The sequence below is a fragment of the Labrus bergylta genome, chromosome 19 (genome assembly GCF_963930695.1).
Source record: "Labrus bergylta chromosome 19, fLabBer1.1, whole genome shotgun sequence".
Taxonomy (NCBI): Eukaryota; Metazoa; Chordata; class Actinopteri; order Labriformes; family Labridae; genus Labrus; species Labrus bergylta.
In genome coordinates, this window is record NC_089213.1 from 3,064,947 (window position 1) to 3,082,226 (window position 17,280).

General features: G+C 42.7%; 1 protein-coding gene across 3 annotated transcripts in view; it reads right to left on the minus strand.

Annotated features, from left to right (window-relative positions):
• LOC109997830 (ephrin type-A receptor 7-like) overlaps nt 1-17,280 on the minus strand; it is a 173,439-nt gene that overhangs the window by 3,441 nt on the left and 152,718 nt on the right. For all 3 annotated transcript variants that reach the window (XM_029280889.2, XM_065947839.1, XM_065947840.1), the window contains 8 exons: nt 14,268-14,393; nt 12,489-12,674; nt 9,266-9,327; nt 7,508-7,624; nt 5,520-5,606; nt 5,063-5,215; nt 431-621; nt 179-343 (listed from right to left, as the gene is read on the minus strand). In XM_029280889.2, the coding sequence (XP_029136722.2) occupies nt 179-343; nt 431-621; nt 5,063-5,215; nt 5,520-5,606; nt 7,508-7,624; nt 9,266-9,327; nt 12,489-12,674; nt 14,268-14,393 (1,087 nt within the window). The remainder of the gene's footprint in view (nt 1-178; nt 344-430; nt 622-5,062; nt 5,216-5,519; nt 5,607-7,507; nt 7,625-9,265; nt 9,328-12,488; nt 12,675-14,267; nt 14,394-17,280) is intronic.

The following is a 17,280-nucleotide window of genomic DNA, read 5'->3' on the forward strand; positions in this document are numbered from 1 at the left end:
ATTATCTCTAAAAGTGAAGAATTAAGAATTCTGTCTCATTAAAACGAGGGACATTATTCCCACAGTCATTTATTTTTCATGCCGTTATCTTTTTAATGATCTGCTCTCTTATTATCTTTGAAAGCCGCAACTCTCTGAAGCAGGAAATGAAAGGTCAGAGCTGAATAAAGCCACTCACTGGACAGTCATCCGCGCCACAGACTCTAAATAGCAGTATCCCGCCGCTGTGAAGTTGTCCTTGTAACGGCCCATGTCCACCGCGTCCAGCCACTCTCCCACTGAGTTAAAAGACGGGAAGGAGGGGAGGGGCCTCTCTGCGAGCGTGATGGATGAACTCAGGGTTCTGGTAGAGAAGACAACAAAGGTTTGATAATGTGGAAATTCATCGAAATAGGAGAAGTACACGCTCATTCCTGAGGCTGAATATTACCTGCGTGCAAGTGTGGAGGAACCGATGCCATCAGGGGAGCGAATGCTCTTACTGAGGGCTGAGTGGATCTGGCTGAAGGTGGGCCTCTCTGTCCTCTCCTTCTGCCAGCAGTCCAGCATCAGCTGGTGGAGATGTGGAGGGCAGTTTACTGGAGCCGGCAGCCTGAAACCATCCTCAATGGCCTTAATCACCTAAAAGAACAAAGAACAATTAAACCATGCTAGGAAAAGTGATTTTCCTGTAATCAAACTTTGTACGGATTGGGCGGATGGGAGAAAGTAATGAGAATATAAAACGTTTTGTCCCACTTAAAATAAAATATCTAACGAATTAAATCATAAAATGACCATACTATGTCATCAGACATTAAGGAAATATACTATGTTGAAGTGTTGGCTTCTCTGACAATGTGGCAGCAGTATGTTGACCAGAGAAGTAAGCGGTTTTAAGGGACCCCCTCCCCCCCATGGCCGTTTTGGACGCCCCTCGGTTTTAAAGGAAAACGGCAAACTATTCAGCTAACTGATTCAGATAGAAGTGATTCTACCCAAGCCTCTGCATGTTTCAAATAAACTCCACAAGCAGAAATGTGCTCAAACTAGGTTCAATATTGGAGATGAAAACGGTAAGAGCACAGAAAGGTTTAGGCAGTGCTGGCTAAACACTGCAGCTCCCTTGTCCACAAAATGGCAACCTGCATGCACCTCGATTAATGCGGAAGAAGGACGGGGGTAGTCTGCACTCTCCAATATTTTGAATTTGGACTGCAGTACCCATTTTAAACACTAGGTGTCAGAGTTACATATTGCTCCTTTAATAATTTTCTTAAAATCGTGTAGGTCCCATTTGTTCCACCTAAAAATCTCTGAACTGTAGAGGCCTTTAGTCTGACTGAATCACAAAGTGTCCTGTCGTATCTGACACCAAGATGTAAGGAGCAAGGTCCTACAGGTAATAAGGTTGTGTCTCCATGGATGATTGGATGGGAGAACGTTGAATAAGATATTTAAAACCTTTTTTCCCTTTACAGTGAAGTAACTTAGGTTCAAATAACAGAACTCTTTTGACAGAACACAGGTTCAACTTGAAAAAGTGCTGGTGCTTTCATTTTCTCTCGTCACTTATTACACCAACACCGGTGTTGGATTGGGTTGTTTTCCTTCTTAGTAACTGAACTTACATTCCTGCAGCATGTATTTAAAGGTCACATTCAGAACGCCAGAAACAAATGACAAACTGATAGAAATTTCACGGGGAGATATGGCTAACCTAAACAAACAAGCTGACAACAAAGTGAACATTAATGCACTGACTCAAAGCGCTACAAGCACATTAAAGAGTAAATAGAAGATTATTATCTGAAAGTGAAAACAGGAAATAACCAAGAGGAGTCGATTACCAGTGATGGACTATATCTGTGGATTTAAAGGTCACTTTAAGTTTCCATGAAATGTAATTTCCTTTAAAGTTTTTAGTGTTTGCTGATTGTTACCGACACACCAGGATCTCCCCTAACAATGACAAACGTGTTTCTGCACCTTAACATGTGTTTTAGTGCAGGAAGTTGAAAGGGACTGGTGGTAGTAGGACCAGCTTCTCTGTTTTGAGGTCTTGCACAAACGACACTAAAAGACCTGAATCCGGTAATCTCTATTAGAGGTAACCAGTGCATTGCCAATGCAGAGAAAAGGGTCTAGATTATATCCCAAGGACTTTATTTTATTTAATAATTTTCCCGGGGTAATGCTTTCTGAAAGGGACAGGGACCTTACTGCACTGAGTGGCTCTGATTTATACAGGCAGCCGGCAAAGCAGCAAGAAGTTTGAACATCTGGATGTGTTTCCATACCATTTTTTAAACTTTAACAAAAATCCTTTTAGAAGCCTGGGTACTCCTGGAGGAAATGTAACTTCAGCGCCAGTTCACAGGATATTTGATGAGTTATCTCAAAACTCGTATCAGCTGGAAACATTAAAACATTTCCTTTAATACAATCATACATCCAGGACTGAGAGTTTAAATAAAAAGGCATGACAAAGAAACATCACAAGAGCGAGTATTGGTTCATTCGTTACCTTATCCCACTCTTAAGAGATAAAACTTCTAACTACAATGACTCATCTCAGATTAGCACGTTTCATCCATCCCCCCTTGAAAAACCCTCACTGTCTTTAAATAGCAGAGCACAAAAAGCATCGCTCCAGACTTCCTCCAGTGTTCCTCTCCCCTCCATCAAACTAATGTTGTCTCCATTCATCGCAACACCTCACAAAAGATTTCTTTTCTCCCTCTCTCTCTCTCTCTCTCTCTCCCCTGAATCACAGAGAGACACACAATCTCCTGAGAGGAGGAAATCAAGTCCAAGCATAATCACAAAAATGGCATCCATCAGCGACATTATATCCTAAAACACTCTCTCTTTTCTCTACTCAGCACCCCTCCCCAGCGCCCCGCTCCACCTCCCCCTCTCCGCACGCTTTAAGCTCCTACCTCACTAAAGAGCATTCATAAAATGCTTTTCAGCGTTTGACATTTTCCATTTAATCAATGCTGGTAGGTAAAGGTCGCGGTGGATCACAGGTGTACAGGCGGACCAACAAATCCGTTATGATATAATGTATCAATTTGGAGAGGATTAATATCCACGGCACTCTACAAGCTTGACCTTTGACCGCTCCATTGGAAAGTTTGATAATATGAACCTGAGAGGAAACTTCCTCCTGCTTTGTGAAAGGACACCAGAAACAAAAAAAAGGTGTGCCTGCTGAATAACTCATCCATATTCATTTTGGAACATGATGATAATGTGTTGCTTTTAAGCGCCCACCTGAATAAAGTGTAGGCATTGTTTTAGGGTGGCAGTCATTTGGGAGGGCATTAGCATGATTTTAGACTTGATGAGCAATAATAACTTTTAACATTAAAGCTGCAGGCAGCGTTGTTTGCACTTTTGGACTGTTGTGAATTTAATTTGGTTTTTCAATACTCGAGCCAAGTTTCAGTGGGACCGGATGATGCGGAAGATTTTGTTCAAGTTTGACCCGAGTAAATAAAGATAAATTCTACAATTCACTTAGCAGACGCTTTTATCCAAAGCGACGTACATCAGAGAGTAAGTACAACACAAACAAGGATCTAGAAAAAAGGGAACAATGTCAGTAAGAGCAAACGATCAGCTTTGAGTCTGATTGGACACACAGGTGCTGACAGGAAGTGACCAGAGACAAAGCACAACATTGAGGGCAGTTCTTGAGAGCTCTAATCAGTATAGAAACCATCTTATAAGTCGTCGTTATCAAACAAAAACCATCGTCATTACCATCATCATCATCAATAATATGGAGACATCATCATTAAGTTAGTAGGTATTCATAAAGAGCTGGGTCTTTAGATTTTTCTTAAAGGTGCAGAGGGACTCTGCAGATCCAATGGAGATAAAGTTACACAAAATTTCAAATTACATAAAAAAAGTTCCGGGTCTGAGCAGGACTAAGAGGCTTTTTTTTGGTGTCTTAAATCAGTGGCGATTTTGGAGCCTGTTTGGGCCCAAGGCAACACTTCACAGGGGGCCCCTCCAAACAGCGTTCATCCCCAGTATGTTCTAAATACTCCGACACAAACACGTTTTTTTCCCCCCACATGTAGGGCTTGATGAGCATTAGTCATTTTCTATCATATGGGTGAGTGCTGTCAGATGGGGCCCCATTGGGGAGGTTTCCGACTGTCATTGCAAATCTTGCACATTTTGAGCCACTGCTGCAGTTTAAAGTTTATCAGCCCTTAGGGGGGCCCCCTACTGGCCTGGGGCTCCAAGCAGTTGCCTGCCAAGCAGCACCTATGATCTTAATGATTACTATGTCGACTAAATCGAACATTTAGGTGAAACAAACAAATTGTCGTGAACACGATTGAGCTAATTCTTCTTCCATCGCTTCATATGAATGCACACATTTTGTGATTTTGTTTTAATCACCTTTAGACCCTAAAATGTTTTGATTCATTTAAGCATTATTTGCAGCGTCCTCTGTGTTTGTCAGCTTCAATAAAACGTCACAGTCACACAGAACAGTCTGCTGTCTTTGGCAGACTTGCATCATGCAAAAAGCAACCTTTTTTTAATTTTGAAGGACAAAGAAGCAGGAGTGACAACAGCAAAAACAAAACAGAGCATCCACCCACGTTGACTAGCAAATTATAGTTAGCTAGCGACAAGCAGCAGTGGGGTCCTATCTGCTGGACCATCTCTTCAACCCCTTTACATTTTCTGAAAGCATTCCCTCCAGAGGGGATTTCTTTAAGAGCAGGATGGCACTCGAGGACAGGCGGAGGCCACCAGAAGGGGGTCAACGCGTCCTTAAGAGAAAACAGGATTGGTCATGGAGCTGATGCAGACTTAAAGAGGGGGACTTAGACCCTGTGAAAGCTTTTAGAGGTACTGTGGCTTCTTGGCTTTTCTTTAATAAGATCCACGCTGGGCATGGAGTTCATTGAAGGAGGAGGTGAAAAAGAGAGAGAGAGAGAGAGAGAGAGAGAGAGAGAGACTGGTAAAGTGCAGATATTATATGAAAAATGGAGGGAGAGATTAATGAAAAGTGCCCTTCTATCTCTCCAACACACACACACACACTTACATCCTGGTTGCCCATATCCCAGTAGGGTCTCTCTCCGTAGGACATGACCTCCCACATGACAATGCCGAAGCTCCAGACGTCGGAGGCGGAGGAGAAGCGGTGGTACTGGATGGCCTCCGGAGCGCTCCACAGCACCACGCTCTTCCCTCCGTGCTGCAGCAGAGGAAAGGACGGTAACGGTAAGACCGGGGGTGCGGAGAGTTCAGGAAAGTAAAGGCTTTAATATTCTCTTTGAAAAGCTTTGAACATATTTTGAGTAGATCAAAAGAATCTCGAGTGCGAGTGGGTTCACCTTCGAAAACATTCAGGGAAATCAAACACTGGAATGTGTTTCTTTCTTACGGCTTAATTATGTGACCTCGGCTGCACTGACGTGTGTTAGCTCTCATCTGGACCAAAGCTCATTAGAAATTACATCCATACAACAGGCTTATTAACCGGGAATGTTTTCTCTTACCAGTGTGGTGTAGATTGCCTCGATCTTGTCCTCCTGTAGAGGTCTGAAGCCAGACACCTTGCAGCCCAGGTTGGCGTTAACTAGAACCTGAGATGGAGAAAACACACTGATTAGTTTTGGTTACAATCGGAGGTAATGAGGGCTCCGCGGACTGGAGTGCAAAGTTCTTATTATACAACAAACACCCGATTTGTGTAGAAGAAGGAGGTGTCATGAGTTCAGGGGGCATCAAAAAGTAAAATGAAGATTTACTTTGTTCAGTGAAAGCTGGAAAAAAGATCAACAATTGTTTGTTTTATTGATTTGAAGAACATGTTCCACTGGATAAAAAGGAAACTTCTGATGCAGAGATTTCTTAAATGCTGGTGTTAATGGGAACTTTTATTTTTGCCATTCAGGGCGCACTCACAGTCTGTAGGGATTGTTGGAGACAGTGTTAATCTTCACACCACTTTCTAATTTAGTCTCCTGACGAAAATGTCCTTTATAATGAGTCAGATATTAGTCATTTGTTATTGATTTAATTTAGTCAGTTAGTCACTGACTAAGATTGCACATCGAAAATAGAAGTTATTTTAGTCAACAAAATCAGACGCAAGCTTTTATTTTGATTATCAGAAGCTCCAGGGGGCGGGGCTACACAGACCTGCAGGCGAGAGGCTCCACATTGCTGCACTCACCACACACACACACACACACACACACACACACATCTTTGATGAAGTCTGCTGTGGTTTACAATGATTTTAGAACAGCTGAGGGGGAAACGTGATAATCCTCACTTGTAATGTAGTTTTGGTTTCATAACATTTTCGTCAATTAGATGATGAAGTAATATTATTTATCAAATCATCAAATAGCGGAGTTTCGTCTCGTTGTCGTCATAGTTGACTAATTTAAAAAGACCTTCGTCAACAGCATCGTCATTTATTTCGGGCACTGAACCCCAACGGCTTGGCTGTCAGTCCCCGTGCAGCGCCCTCGCCCTGACATCGCTCCATTAAAAAACTGCATGTCTATAGGTCAGTGATGTAGTGCAGGTATTCAGAGTATACCCACTTATCAGTCTCCATAGAGTATGCCCACTTCTTAATCCCATCCGATTCACACCATTGATTTATTGACAATTTTCTGTACTTTGACCCTCCCTACTTTGTCTCTGATTGACTTGTAGGCCTATGAACTCACTAAATGTGCACAAGTATTCTCACATGTCACTGTTTATAACAAAGGCTGCTTTTCCTCTGCGGTACGGGTCACCTAAAAAACATTTGGGGGGAATTAATAGTATATCCACTTCTGGTTTGGGCACTTATAATGGTTCTTGTGATGGTCAGGTTATATATGTCTGTTGGGTATCGTGCACTTTGGGTTCTTTTCTGTTGAATTGTATTTAATATTTTTTTAGTATTTTGCATTTGTTTGTTCTTGCTGTTGTTTATGTTCTTCTGTGTTTGGTTTAGTTTGTTCTTGTTTTTGCTGTTTGTAAACCTGTGTTTTTAAAAGGTGCTATATAAATAAAGTTATAATTATTATTCAGCCACCGCCACACCACTGCTATAGGTCCTGTCTGTGCTTGTGTGTAATTCAGGCCTGTATATAGTCCATAACCCCCTTATTTTTAAGGTTTTGTAGAGTCAGCGAACATAAAGAAAGCCTGCTTGGTAGTACACCCCTCTCTTCTTCATTTTCTGCTCTCTCAGTTTGACGGACAGACTCTTATGGTAAAACTTCACACGATGAAACCCGAGCTCTTCTGACAGCATCGCCTTGTCATTTCACTTTCTTGTGTTCAGCTTCACCAAAAAACCAACAGGCAAGTGATTATCAAAAGATGTTTGCAGACAAGGACGAATTGTGGTCTGTAACTCAGCTGTGAAAACTTGCACTAGGCTGAGACATACATCAGCCCTCCCACACACACACACACACACACACAACCACACACACACACACACACACACATCCCTCCCCACCTGCTACCTCACCTTGTGTGCAGCCAGCCGTTTGTGAACGAAGCCCATTTCTGTGAGGTACTTCATCCCCGATGCCACGCCGGTCAGCATATCCATCAGCTGCATCACACTCAGCTGGCCCTCGTGTTTCTGAGGGTATCGGAGGGAAAAGGAAAGGAACCAAAGAAAGATGGGAAACGAGAGAGAGAGAGGTGAGAGGAGGAGGAGGAGGAGGAAGGATGGTTGAATGGAAAAAGGAAAGAAAAAAAAAACACGACACATCTGTTACTACTGAACAATGTTGTGTGCTCACTGAGCTGAATCCTTTTATTTGGAGAATAAAAACAAACAGGCCATTAATTCATATCATTATATAGCACGCGGCGGTGGTTCACAGAGCAGAGAGGCACAATAACAGTTTATAGAAAGCTTACAGCATCTTAAAGCGGGAACACTCCATTTGTGCGGTTAATTATTCCACATTTTCCTTATTATCATAATAAGCACAAGCATCTGCGCCTTGGGACTGCGCTACAATCATTTGGATTTATACGAGGAAAAATGTCTCGCTGGCTCTTAAAGAGAAGATCATGATGAGGCTTAATTTAGTTATTTTTCCTTCATGTTAAATATTCTGATGCCTATCACTGAGTGCTGCTGGATACCGAACATCCCTCTTATGAGATGAGATTCAACTGTATTGTCATTACACATACACAAGTATAGAGTAACGAAATGAGGTTTGTTATCTCACCAGAATTGCAATAAGCAGAAAGTGCAAGAATCTGTGCTATGTACAGTAATTACAGAATTTACAGATGTAGACAAAAAATGTGAATTATTGGGTATATATGGCTGGATTAATAGGATGCTATAATATAAATAAATGCTATAAATATAAGTATATTTTTCAGATAATAATATACAGATTAAGGTGCAGTGAACATGCTCTACTAGATTACAGATAATATACAGAATGGACATATTGTACAGGTCGATAACTTATTGAGATGATATGAACATACTATACAGATTTACTTATACCAGTATGATGGTAAAAAATGTACAAAGTGTTGGTGGAAATGAACTTCATTGTGGACATTTGCCAGCTTTTACTTACATTACACCATGCTCTTGTTGTGTCCTGTTCTCACACAATAATACTAGGACACGACTGATATCGGATTTTAGGGCCGATACCGATTTTCAAATTTGGGGAAAAAAAAAAAATCTGATACCGATAAATTGGCCAATATCTTTCTTTTATCTATGTTCGATCCGTAGAGATAGATATAGATTCACACATGTAGCCCTCAAATGCAGTTATTGAACACTTGTGGGAAAGACATACAGTCACTCAGTGAGTTGGTTACTCGACTGGATAGTAACTGCGCATGTGATACTACTCGTTGTAATCCATATAGCGCCCTCTACTGGTGACTGAGAACTGCTAGTGCAATACAACAAAAACTCAAATTAAATGCTATTTGGGCCGATAAATAAATCTCGTAATATCGCCATATATCTGCGATAAAATTAGCCGATACCGATAGTAATTGGATATGCTGGACGATGAATCGGCCGGACGATGAATCGGTCGGGATTTAAATATTACATCTGAAAACTGTTGATTTGTGGGGCTAACAGGTTGTGGTTTAGGATCTATGGATTTACTGGTATACTGGCCAATGCAGGAAACCAGTTTTAAGCAGTATTTGATGCCATTACCTCCAAACACAATCAGAAAAACTCTATTTAAGACAAGGAACAAACAAGACCCCATAAACTTACCCTAAGGAAGGAATCTAATGATCCGTTCGACATGCTCTCCTCTATGATCATCATGGTGTTACCTGGAAGGAGACAAAGACGGAAAACAGTTAAATAGGGAAGCAGAATTTTGCAAAAGAGAGAGAGAGAGCGGTAATAGAGACAGAGAAACAGAGGAGGGGAGGGGAGGGATGGAGGCGGGGAGGGAGAGAATAAAGTGAGTCTAGTCCACTTGGCAGCGCGGCAGGCATTGTGCAAAGCCATTCCTCACCCAGTGAACTGTGCTGAAGCCGGGAGAACCTGTGTGCTGCCCTGGCTGTCTCAGCAAGTTTAACGACCCTCAAACACTCACACACACACACACACACACACAGTCCAGGTATGCACTGCACACATACACACTGGGCACCAGGCACAGATGGCGGGGATCCAACAGTGCTATGAAGTGCACAGAGGAGGAAAATAAGACTGCAGCAGTCAGAGGGAGAGTAGAAACAAGGAGAGAGAGAGAAGCAGGGCATTATGGGAGTTTGAGAGAGAGTAAGATAAAGCTCGATATCTAAAAATATAAATCTAGGATGACAGGCTATCCGCTCTGACAGTTTTTGGCAGGCGTAATAGGGAAATGATAGCTTGGCATTGTTAAATCCACAATTCATGGTTTGCCAGTTTTACAGGGTGCTTAGGAGGCGATTTGGAAAGGTGACCAACAACACTCGGGGACTGTTAGTCAGCACAGAGACGCTGCAGTAAAAAAGCAAGCCATCATGTAATTAATGCGAGTTGGATTGGAGGGTGATTCAGAGGTTTGACTGCGTGCTGGGTGGATGCACAGGCGCAGGACAGCAGATACTTCAGCTACAGACAAAGAGTGGAAGGTTATGAATCGGCTGAATTTCTGTCTGTTGTTATGGATAGAAAGCAACGAGGAATCTTGAACAAGTGCGGGCTCAGGGACCGATTATTATAGTGAAGACACAAACAATCATGGCCTTTACAGGAAAACACATTATTTAGTGTCTGTTTGAATGGTGGGACAGACAGAAATGCACTTTCTCCTAGACTAGTTTTGCAAAGTCTTAAAAAGCTGTCAAAATGAAAAATATGTCTTAAAGGAGGGACGGAGTTTATCCTTCTGTCCAATACTTATCAACTGTGTTCATGTTTAATAATAAAATGTCTTTATGTAGAGATAGGACAGCAGATAGACTCAGAAACTGGGGGAAAGAGAGAATAGGGATTGACATGCGAGAAAGGAGCCACCTAAGAAATCTATGTTCATTTTTTACATTAAAGTCTTTCTATGTGATTTTTCACACTTAAATATAATAGAAATCAAGTATATCCTCTGAAAATAACTCTGTGAGTCATGACTGTCTACAATGGGTGTAACACCCGAGTCCCACTGTCTGTGATGTTTTCAGAGTTTTCAGAGTCCTATCTTCACTTTGTTCAGACATAGAGTTTATCACTACCTAACGTTGAGCTATAAAAGCAGCCTGGAGTCAGTATAGAACAGACAGTTTTAGTGGTACTACTTGGTGTTTGTTATCAGGAATAAATGGACACCCTGCAGCCAATCAGAGCCAAGTATTGAGCCAAACCAACCAAACTAAACTGTAGGTAAAGACAATGGGGTACTTTTAAGCTATTTTTTGTGTTTTATGCCTTGATTTAGAGAACAGGAAAGTGGACAGAGTGGGAAACAGGGATGAGAGAATAAAGGGATGACATGCAGTAAAAGGTCAAAGGTGGAAGTCCAACCAGGGGGGGCACCGCTTTAAGGGCTGTAGCCTCTGTGCATGGGACTGGCAGAAAGAACATGAGACAAATATAGGTCATAAAAGAAGGAGTTTATAGAGCTAGAATGAGTAGAAAGGACAGGAGAGATATATTTGAATTACATGGCCTGTCTGTGTTGTCATGTGGCCTCGAATGATGGTGAAAGGATTGGACTGCTGTTTGCAGGTGGTGTAGTGAAAGAGAGCAGGGAGGGGGTTATGGGGGGGGGGGGGGGTAAGTGATGTAAAGCAGGTGATCTGTAGTCTAACAGTCTCTGTTTGTTTGTGTGTAAGTGTGTACTGTTTGTGTGTGCTGATGTGTGAATTCATGCCAAGTGAGGAGGCGAGCTAGTGTGTGTGTGTGTGTGTGTGTGTGTGTGTGTGTGTGTGTGTGTGTGTGTGTGTGTGTGTGTGTGTGTGCACGTGAGGGTGGGAAGAGATTGGAGTGGATCTCAGGGCCCTGCTGGGTCTCTAGCACCAATTACTGTGCCCCGCACATCTGCTGCCGTCCTACTGAGCACAGAGTGTGTTCGGGCACCGGGCCCACACACACACACACACACACACACACACACACACACACACACACACACACACACACACACACACACACACACACACACACACACACACACACACACACACACACACACACACACACACACAAACGCATGGAGCATCACTGCGGCAGTAACAAAAACTTCACAAACTCTTTAAAGCTTCTCCCTTCACCTGCCATTCCCATTAACCTCTACCTCATCTTCTCTGTCTCTCATGTCTCTCTCCTCCGTCTCCTCCCTTCAACTTTTTTTTTTTTTTTTTTTTTTTTCTCGTCCATCCAGTTTTCGCTCTAGGACCTCAATTGCTATCTGTCAGCGGGAAAATGGGCCTTGATGTAGCTCGGCCCGCCGGCTGGCACACGGCATTCTACGCTGTCGCACACTTCTCTCTCCTCTCCACTCGTCAACCGTCTCTTCTTCTTTTCCATCTTCCCGTCACGCCCCCCCCCCTCCTCGTCGTGTGCTTTGACCCCCTCCTTTAGTGCGATATTGAAGCGGCCTGAGGAATCGCCGCGTTCTTCCCAATTCCTCTTTTTTCTCCTTTTCCCTACACTCGTTCTCTTCAATCTCTCTCCTAAGTCACCAAACATGATGACCCCCTCCACATGTGCGATATTGAAATGGTCCTGTTCCATTCCCTTTTTTTTAACCCCATCTGCTTCCTCTTACTGTTCCTCCTATTTCCCCGCTTTCATAGTCGAGGTCATGAACTTCCTTTTTACAACCCCCAGGTGGTCAAACTGTCCTGTTTCCTCCTTTGATCCTCAGTAACTCTGTATTTTTTCCACCTTTCCTTTCATCATCCTCCCCCCTGGCTCTCCTTTTGTGTTCCCATTTCCCCCCCCCCACCTCCCGATCTGCCTTCCCCCCTTTCCCGCTCCATCTCCCTCTCATCCTCCTTACCCGTGGTGATGACGCCCTCCAGCCGGATGATGTTGGAGTGGTCGAACTGCCCCAGGATGCCCGCCTCGCTGAGGAAAGAGCGCCGCTGTTTGTCCGAGCACCCGGCCCTTAACGTCTTTATGGCCACCGGCAGCTCTCGCTTACTGGGCAGCTTGAGGCAGCCGCGGCACACCTCCCCAAAGTCACCTGTAGGGGGAGACACAGAAGCAGAACAGAGGTCATGACCCCTTATTGACAAAACTAGGAGGGAATGGAGGAAGAATACGGCAGGTCACGCTAAAAGAATCGGAAAGAAACGGGACAAAAGGTCGGAGCGGAACCAGACTGAGAAGCATAAACATATCAGGGAGGGAAGAGGGATGACGCAAATGAACAGACACTGTTGAGAGACACGCAACACAAAGGGATCAAAGAGAGATCAAAGATTGGGTGGGGGGTGCAGGTGGAACATGCAGTACAGACATAACAGCCGGATCAGCGGCGCTCGACTCGTCTGATTGAGCTGGTTTCAACAGTTTGTCTCAAGGCGCTTTACGGTAAGGGTGAACAAAAAATGTTGAGTTGCCGCAATATTACAGCAACGGGTAATAATCCAACTGTGTCTGCTGCTTAAGCCCCCACTGTGATTTCATATTTGATAATAGACGTGGTGTAGGGGTTAGCACCTCTTTTGCTTCTGTTACCATTTCTTAAAAAGGAGTTTCATCATGTCTACTATGCCATACACTCCATTCCCTGCTTAAAATTAAAGGAGCGCTCTAAATATTTCCCACGTGTCTGACACCGCCACAGATACTGAAAGGGATCATGATGTTCATGTGTTTCTTTAAATGACAGCAGTCATTATAGCAACTGAACAATTATTGGAACTTGTAACGGTCAGTCCAGCTTAGTTTTTGTTTCTGCATCTCCCGTTTCTGAGCGCACCTGAATGTATCTCTCATTGTCTGAGCAACCCTGAATGCAGCATGCTCAAAGCGCATCCCCTGAGTAACGGCAGAGAGAGACATGCCCAGAAAAGTCTGAAGTAAGCTTGACCATCAAGGGGGGTGGGGGGGGGGGGGTGCCGTTGGGGGGGCGGGCCGTCATAATTAACTCGACATTAAAATGCTGTCGGAATAACCTGAAAAGTACGTTTCTGACTTCACATCTGAGAAAACCGGCATTCTAGTTGAGAGGATATAAATGATGAATCATGATTAATCACATTTTTTCTACATTTGAGAAATTCAATTATTTTGCATTTCAAAACAGTTTTTGTAATGCTTTTATTTTGAAGTTTCACACTGTCTTAGGCTAAGGTTGCTCCACTTCCTGTTTGGATAAAACCCGGCTTTATATTTATTAATAATAATAATAATAATAATTAACAGATTAATGCTGACTGCCCTAATTGTTAGCAATAAGATATAACAGCTCTTCATTTTATAGCATCCATGTTGTTTCCTCACTTAGTCTTTGAGCTTTGAAAACAAAAGTTCAAGTAGCAACATCCAAACTTGGAAAAGGGTACCATGCACTCTACTGCCTTCAAATTGCCTTATTTTTATATATATTTGTATATATTATTTTTGTTTTTGTTATTATTTTTATTTGTCTATGTTTAATTTTAATATTTTATTGTTGGCATTCATTGTGGACAGCAAAGAAAGAATTTCATTGTACAGGAAACCTTTTTCCTATTGTGAATCTTGAATGTGGAGAGCAGGAATGATGGGTAAACATTAAAACTCTGTTGAAAGTTGTGCACAGTAAGCTTTGTTGTCATATGTCTTTCACCTGTGTGCACAATCCTCTCGATCTTGATGCTGGAGTTGTCCAGCTCCTTGGCGAAGGCATGCACAGCCTGCATCAGATCCTCACAAGTCTCTGGGTCGATGTAAGTCCTCCTCGTTGGGATCTTGACTGAAAACAAAAAACACACTATATGAGACGAACATGAAAAAGCTTAAATTTAGAAGTTTGGCTTCTGGGCCAAGAATTTCCATGGTCATTACAAATCAATAGGTACAGAAAACACTTTTGGACTGCAGGCTTTTTTCTGCACAAGGAAGCGCATTGGAGACATCTTTATACGGATAAGAGTCAGAGGAAGAAAAGTCCATACGGCACAAAAGGAACCACTCTCACATTCAGACACCATTAAACTGTGTAAAGGCAAATGAATACTAGCGGTGTTTTGTTAGCATGGAGAGATGCCTGTGGCCCTGATGGAACCTTTTTGCTTTGAACATAAAGCAAAAAAAAAAAAATGTCTCATGTCTACATTTCTTTGAGTTTCATTGAGGCAACATTCAGAGAAGGAATCAGTTTCCCTGCATCCACCAACAAAGAATTTCTCTGTGTGATTGTTGAACATTAAAGCAAACTGTTGTGTCTCAGAAGAAGCCCTCGCTCTTTGATCCAGAGACCCGAATCAATACTCCAGTTTCATCATTGATGTTTGAGAAAGCTGGAACATTTTCTGCTATCAAGTCTCAAACCTACTAGAGGGGGGAAGGAAGGCTGCGAATATATCAGTTTGAAATGTCTGGCTAGTTATCTTGATTTTTTAACGACACAGAATTAAAAATCTATGGAAGAAGCTCATCTTTTAAACTTATTGAAGATGATTTCAGTCTATAAAAGATACAAAATGCTTCAGTTTATGTATTCCTGGTGAGTCCAATTCTCTGTGTTTGTTTTGACCTTGTGAGCTCCAGAGGCAAAAAAAAAGAGATCTAAAGCCTCCGAGCGCTCCGGTCTGACTTTGTGTTTCTTACACTCAGTTTGAGTCTGATCGCAGGGCTCTTCCACGAGGGGCTGTTGTTTAGTCTTTTCTGCTGTTTTCTAAAATGTTATCTCACTTACACACACATGCAAAAATCAGAGACGCACACAAACACATTATAATCTTCAGTCAGAAACTGGGTCGGGACAATAATTGACAGTAAAACGCTGAGACGGAGAAACCTCAGAGTGTCTCGCTGTACTTGTAGATGACTCGCCGCTTTGTTGTTTGTTTTAGGAGTTTGCGCTCGATGTCTGGGAACGTCCCGAAATGATGACAGTTTAGGCGCCTCAGCAAAAAAAAAAATAACATCACGTCGTGCCTTCTATCTGCGGTATGACATTTGACAAATAGCCTAGAAGGTGTAGGAGTGAGTCGGTATAAGAGAACACATTTACTGAAGGATGCACAACTTTCTTACACAAGAAAAATATCAGATAAGACACAATCCAATGTTTGAACACTTTCATGCCCTATACTGTATTCAAAGAGATAAATGGGTACTTTTATTGCTTCATTAACACTTGGGAAACACAAAAATGGCAATTTTTTTAAAAACTGTGATTGAAAAGAACCCGAACTTGAGTGCACACAACAAATAAAAAGACTGGATTCCTCAATAAGAATCTTGTTTCCCTTCATCAACCGCCAATTGTATTTACTTATCAGTAAGAAGTAGCCAGCAGGTAGCAAATAATCGTTAACCAATGGGATTATAGGTCTTAATTAGACCAGCGTCGGCCCCTTCCAGTATGTTTTAAGGCTTATCTTCCCTGAGAGGGCCTTCGCAGTTTCCATAAAAATCCAGGCAGTCTCTGACTGAAATGTGATTACAGCTCCAAAATCGACCAGAAGGATCCTATACTGGCTGCCTCATAACTGCTTATTGATCCCACACACACACACACACACACACACACACACACACACACACACACACACACACACACACGCGCACACACACACACACACACACGCGCACACACACACAGACTTGTGTGTACAGACTTGCTCACATATATTTGTGCATAGAAATAAATTGACATATAAAGCTTAATTACAAAGCAAATTAAACTTTTTTTTTTTCAATGCCATGGCTGAGTTTAGGCCTGAAGACTCTTCGGTCATATGAGGGATTTCAAACACACTAATGTGTCTTAAAACTGTGCAGCAAACGCAGAAGATGCAACGTTTATATTCTTTATAAAAAAGAACCAAATTGGCTGAGAATGGCTGCAGATTTGGCCCACACACACACACACACACACACACACACACACACACACACACACACACACACACACACACACACACACACACACACACACACACACACACACACACACACACACACACACACACACACACACACACACACACACACACACACACACACACACACACACACACACACACACACACACACACACACACACACACGCTCCATTGGCTCTGCAGCTGATTAGTTTCAGGGTTAACAGCGTCACTGACATGAGCGATTGAGGGGAAACTGAAGCACGTTCACACTCCGCTACATAATCTTCAGCGGACCACAGAGAAATGCATGCCGAGCCACAAAGTATTCAGATCATCTTCTTCTTTTCAACCCAAGAATTCCTTACTTCCTTTCTCCACTCTTTCCCCCCCAAAAAATGTCCCTGTTATGCAATCAAGCTCAGGCTGATATCCGCACCTGGTCTATTTTGGAGACTGCAGCTCTGTCTTCTGGTGCCCCTCCCCCCCCCCCCTCTGTGTGTTTCTAGGTCACATCCTCCGACATAAAGCTAATGATCTGAGCAGTGTCACTTATGATGAGTCCCTCCATCTTTGTCAACTCACTTCTCACCCATCATCATCTCTTCCCCTCTTACTCACTTGTTCAGCCTACTTTTCTCCCTCCTTATTCTCCTACTTCTCCATTCACTCACTCTCTCCCCCTTGTCTCTCCGTGTTCAACTCGTCATGAGTTGTTTTTAAGTAGTATACAAGGCGAACAGATGGGACAGGAAGAAGAACACGCAC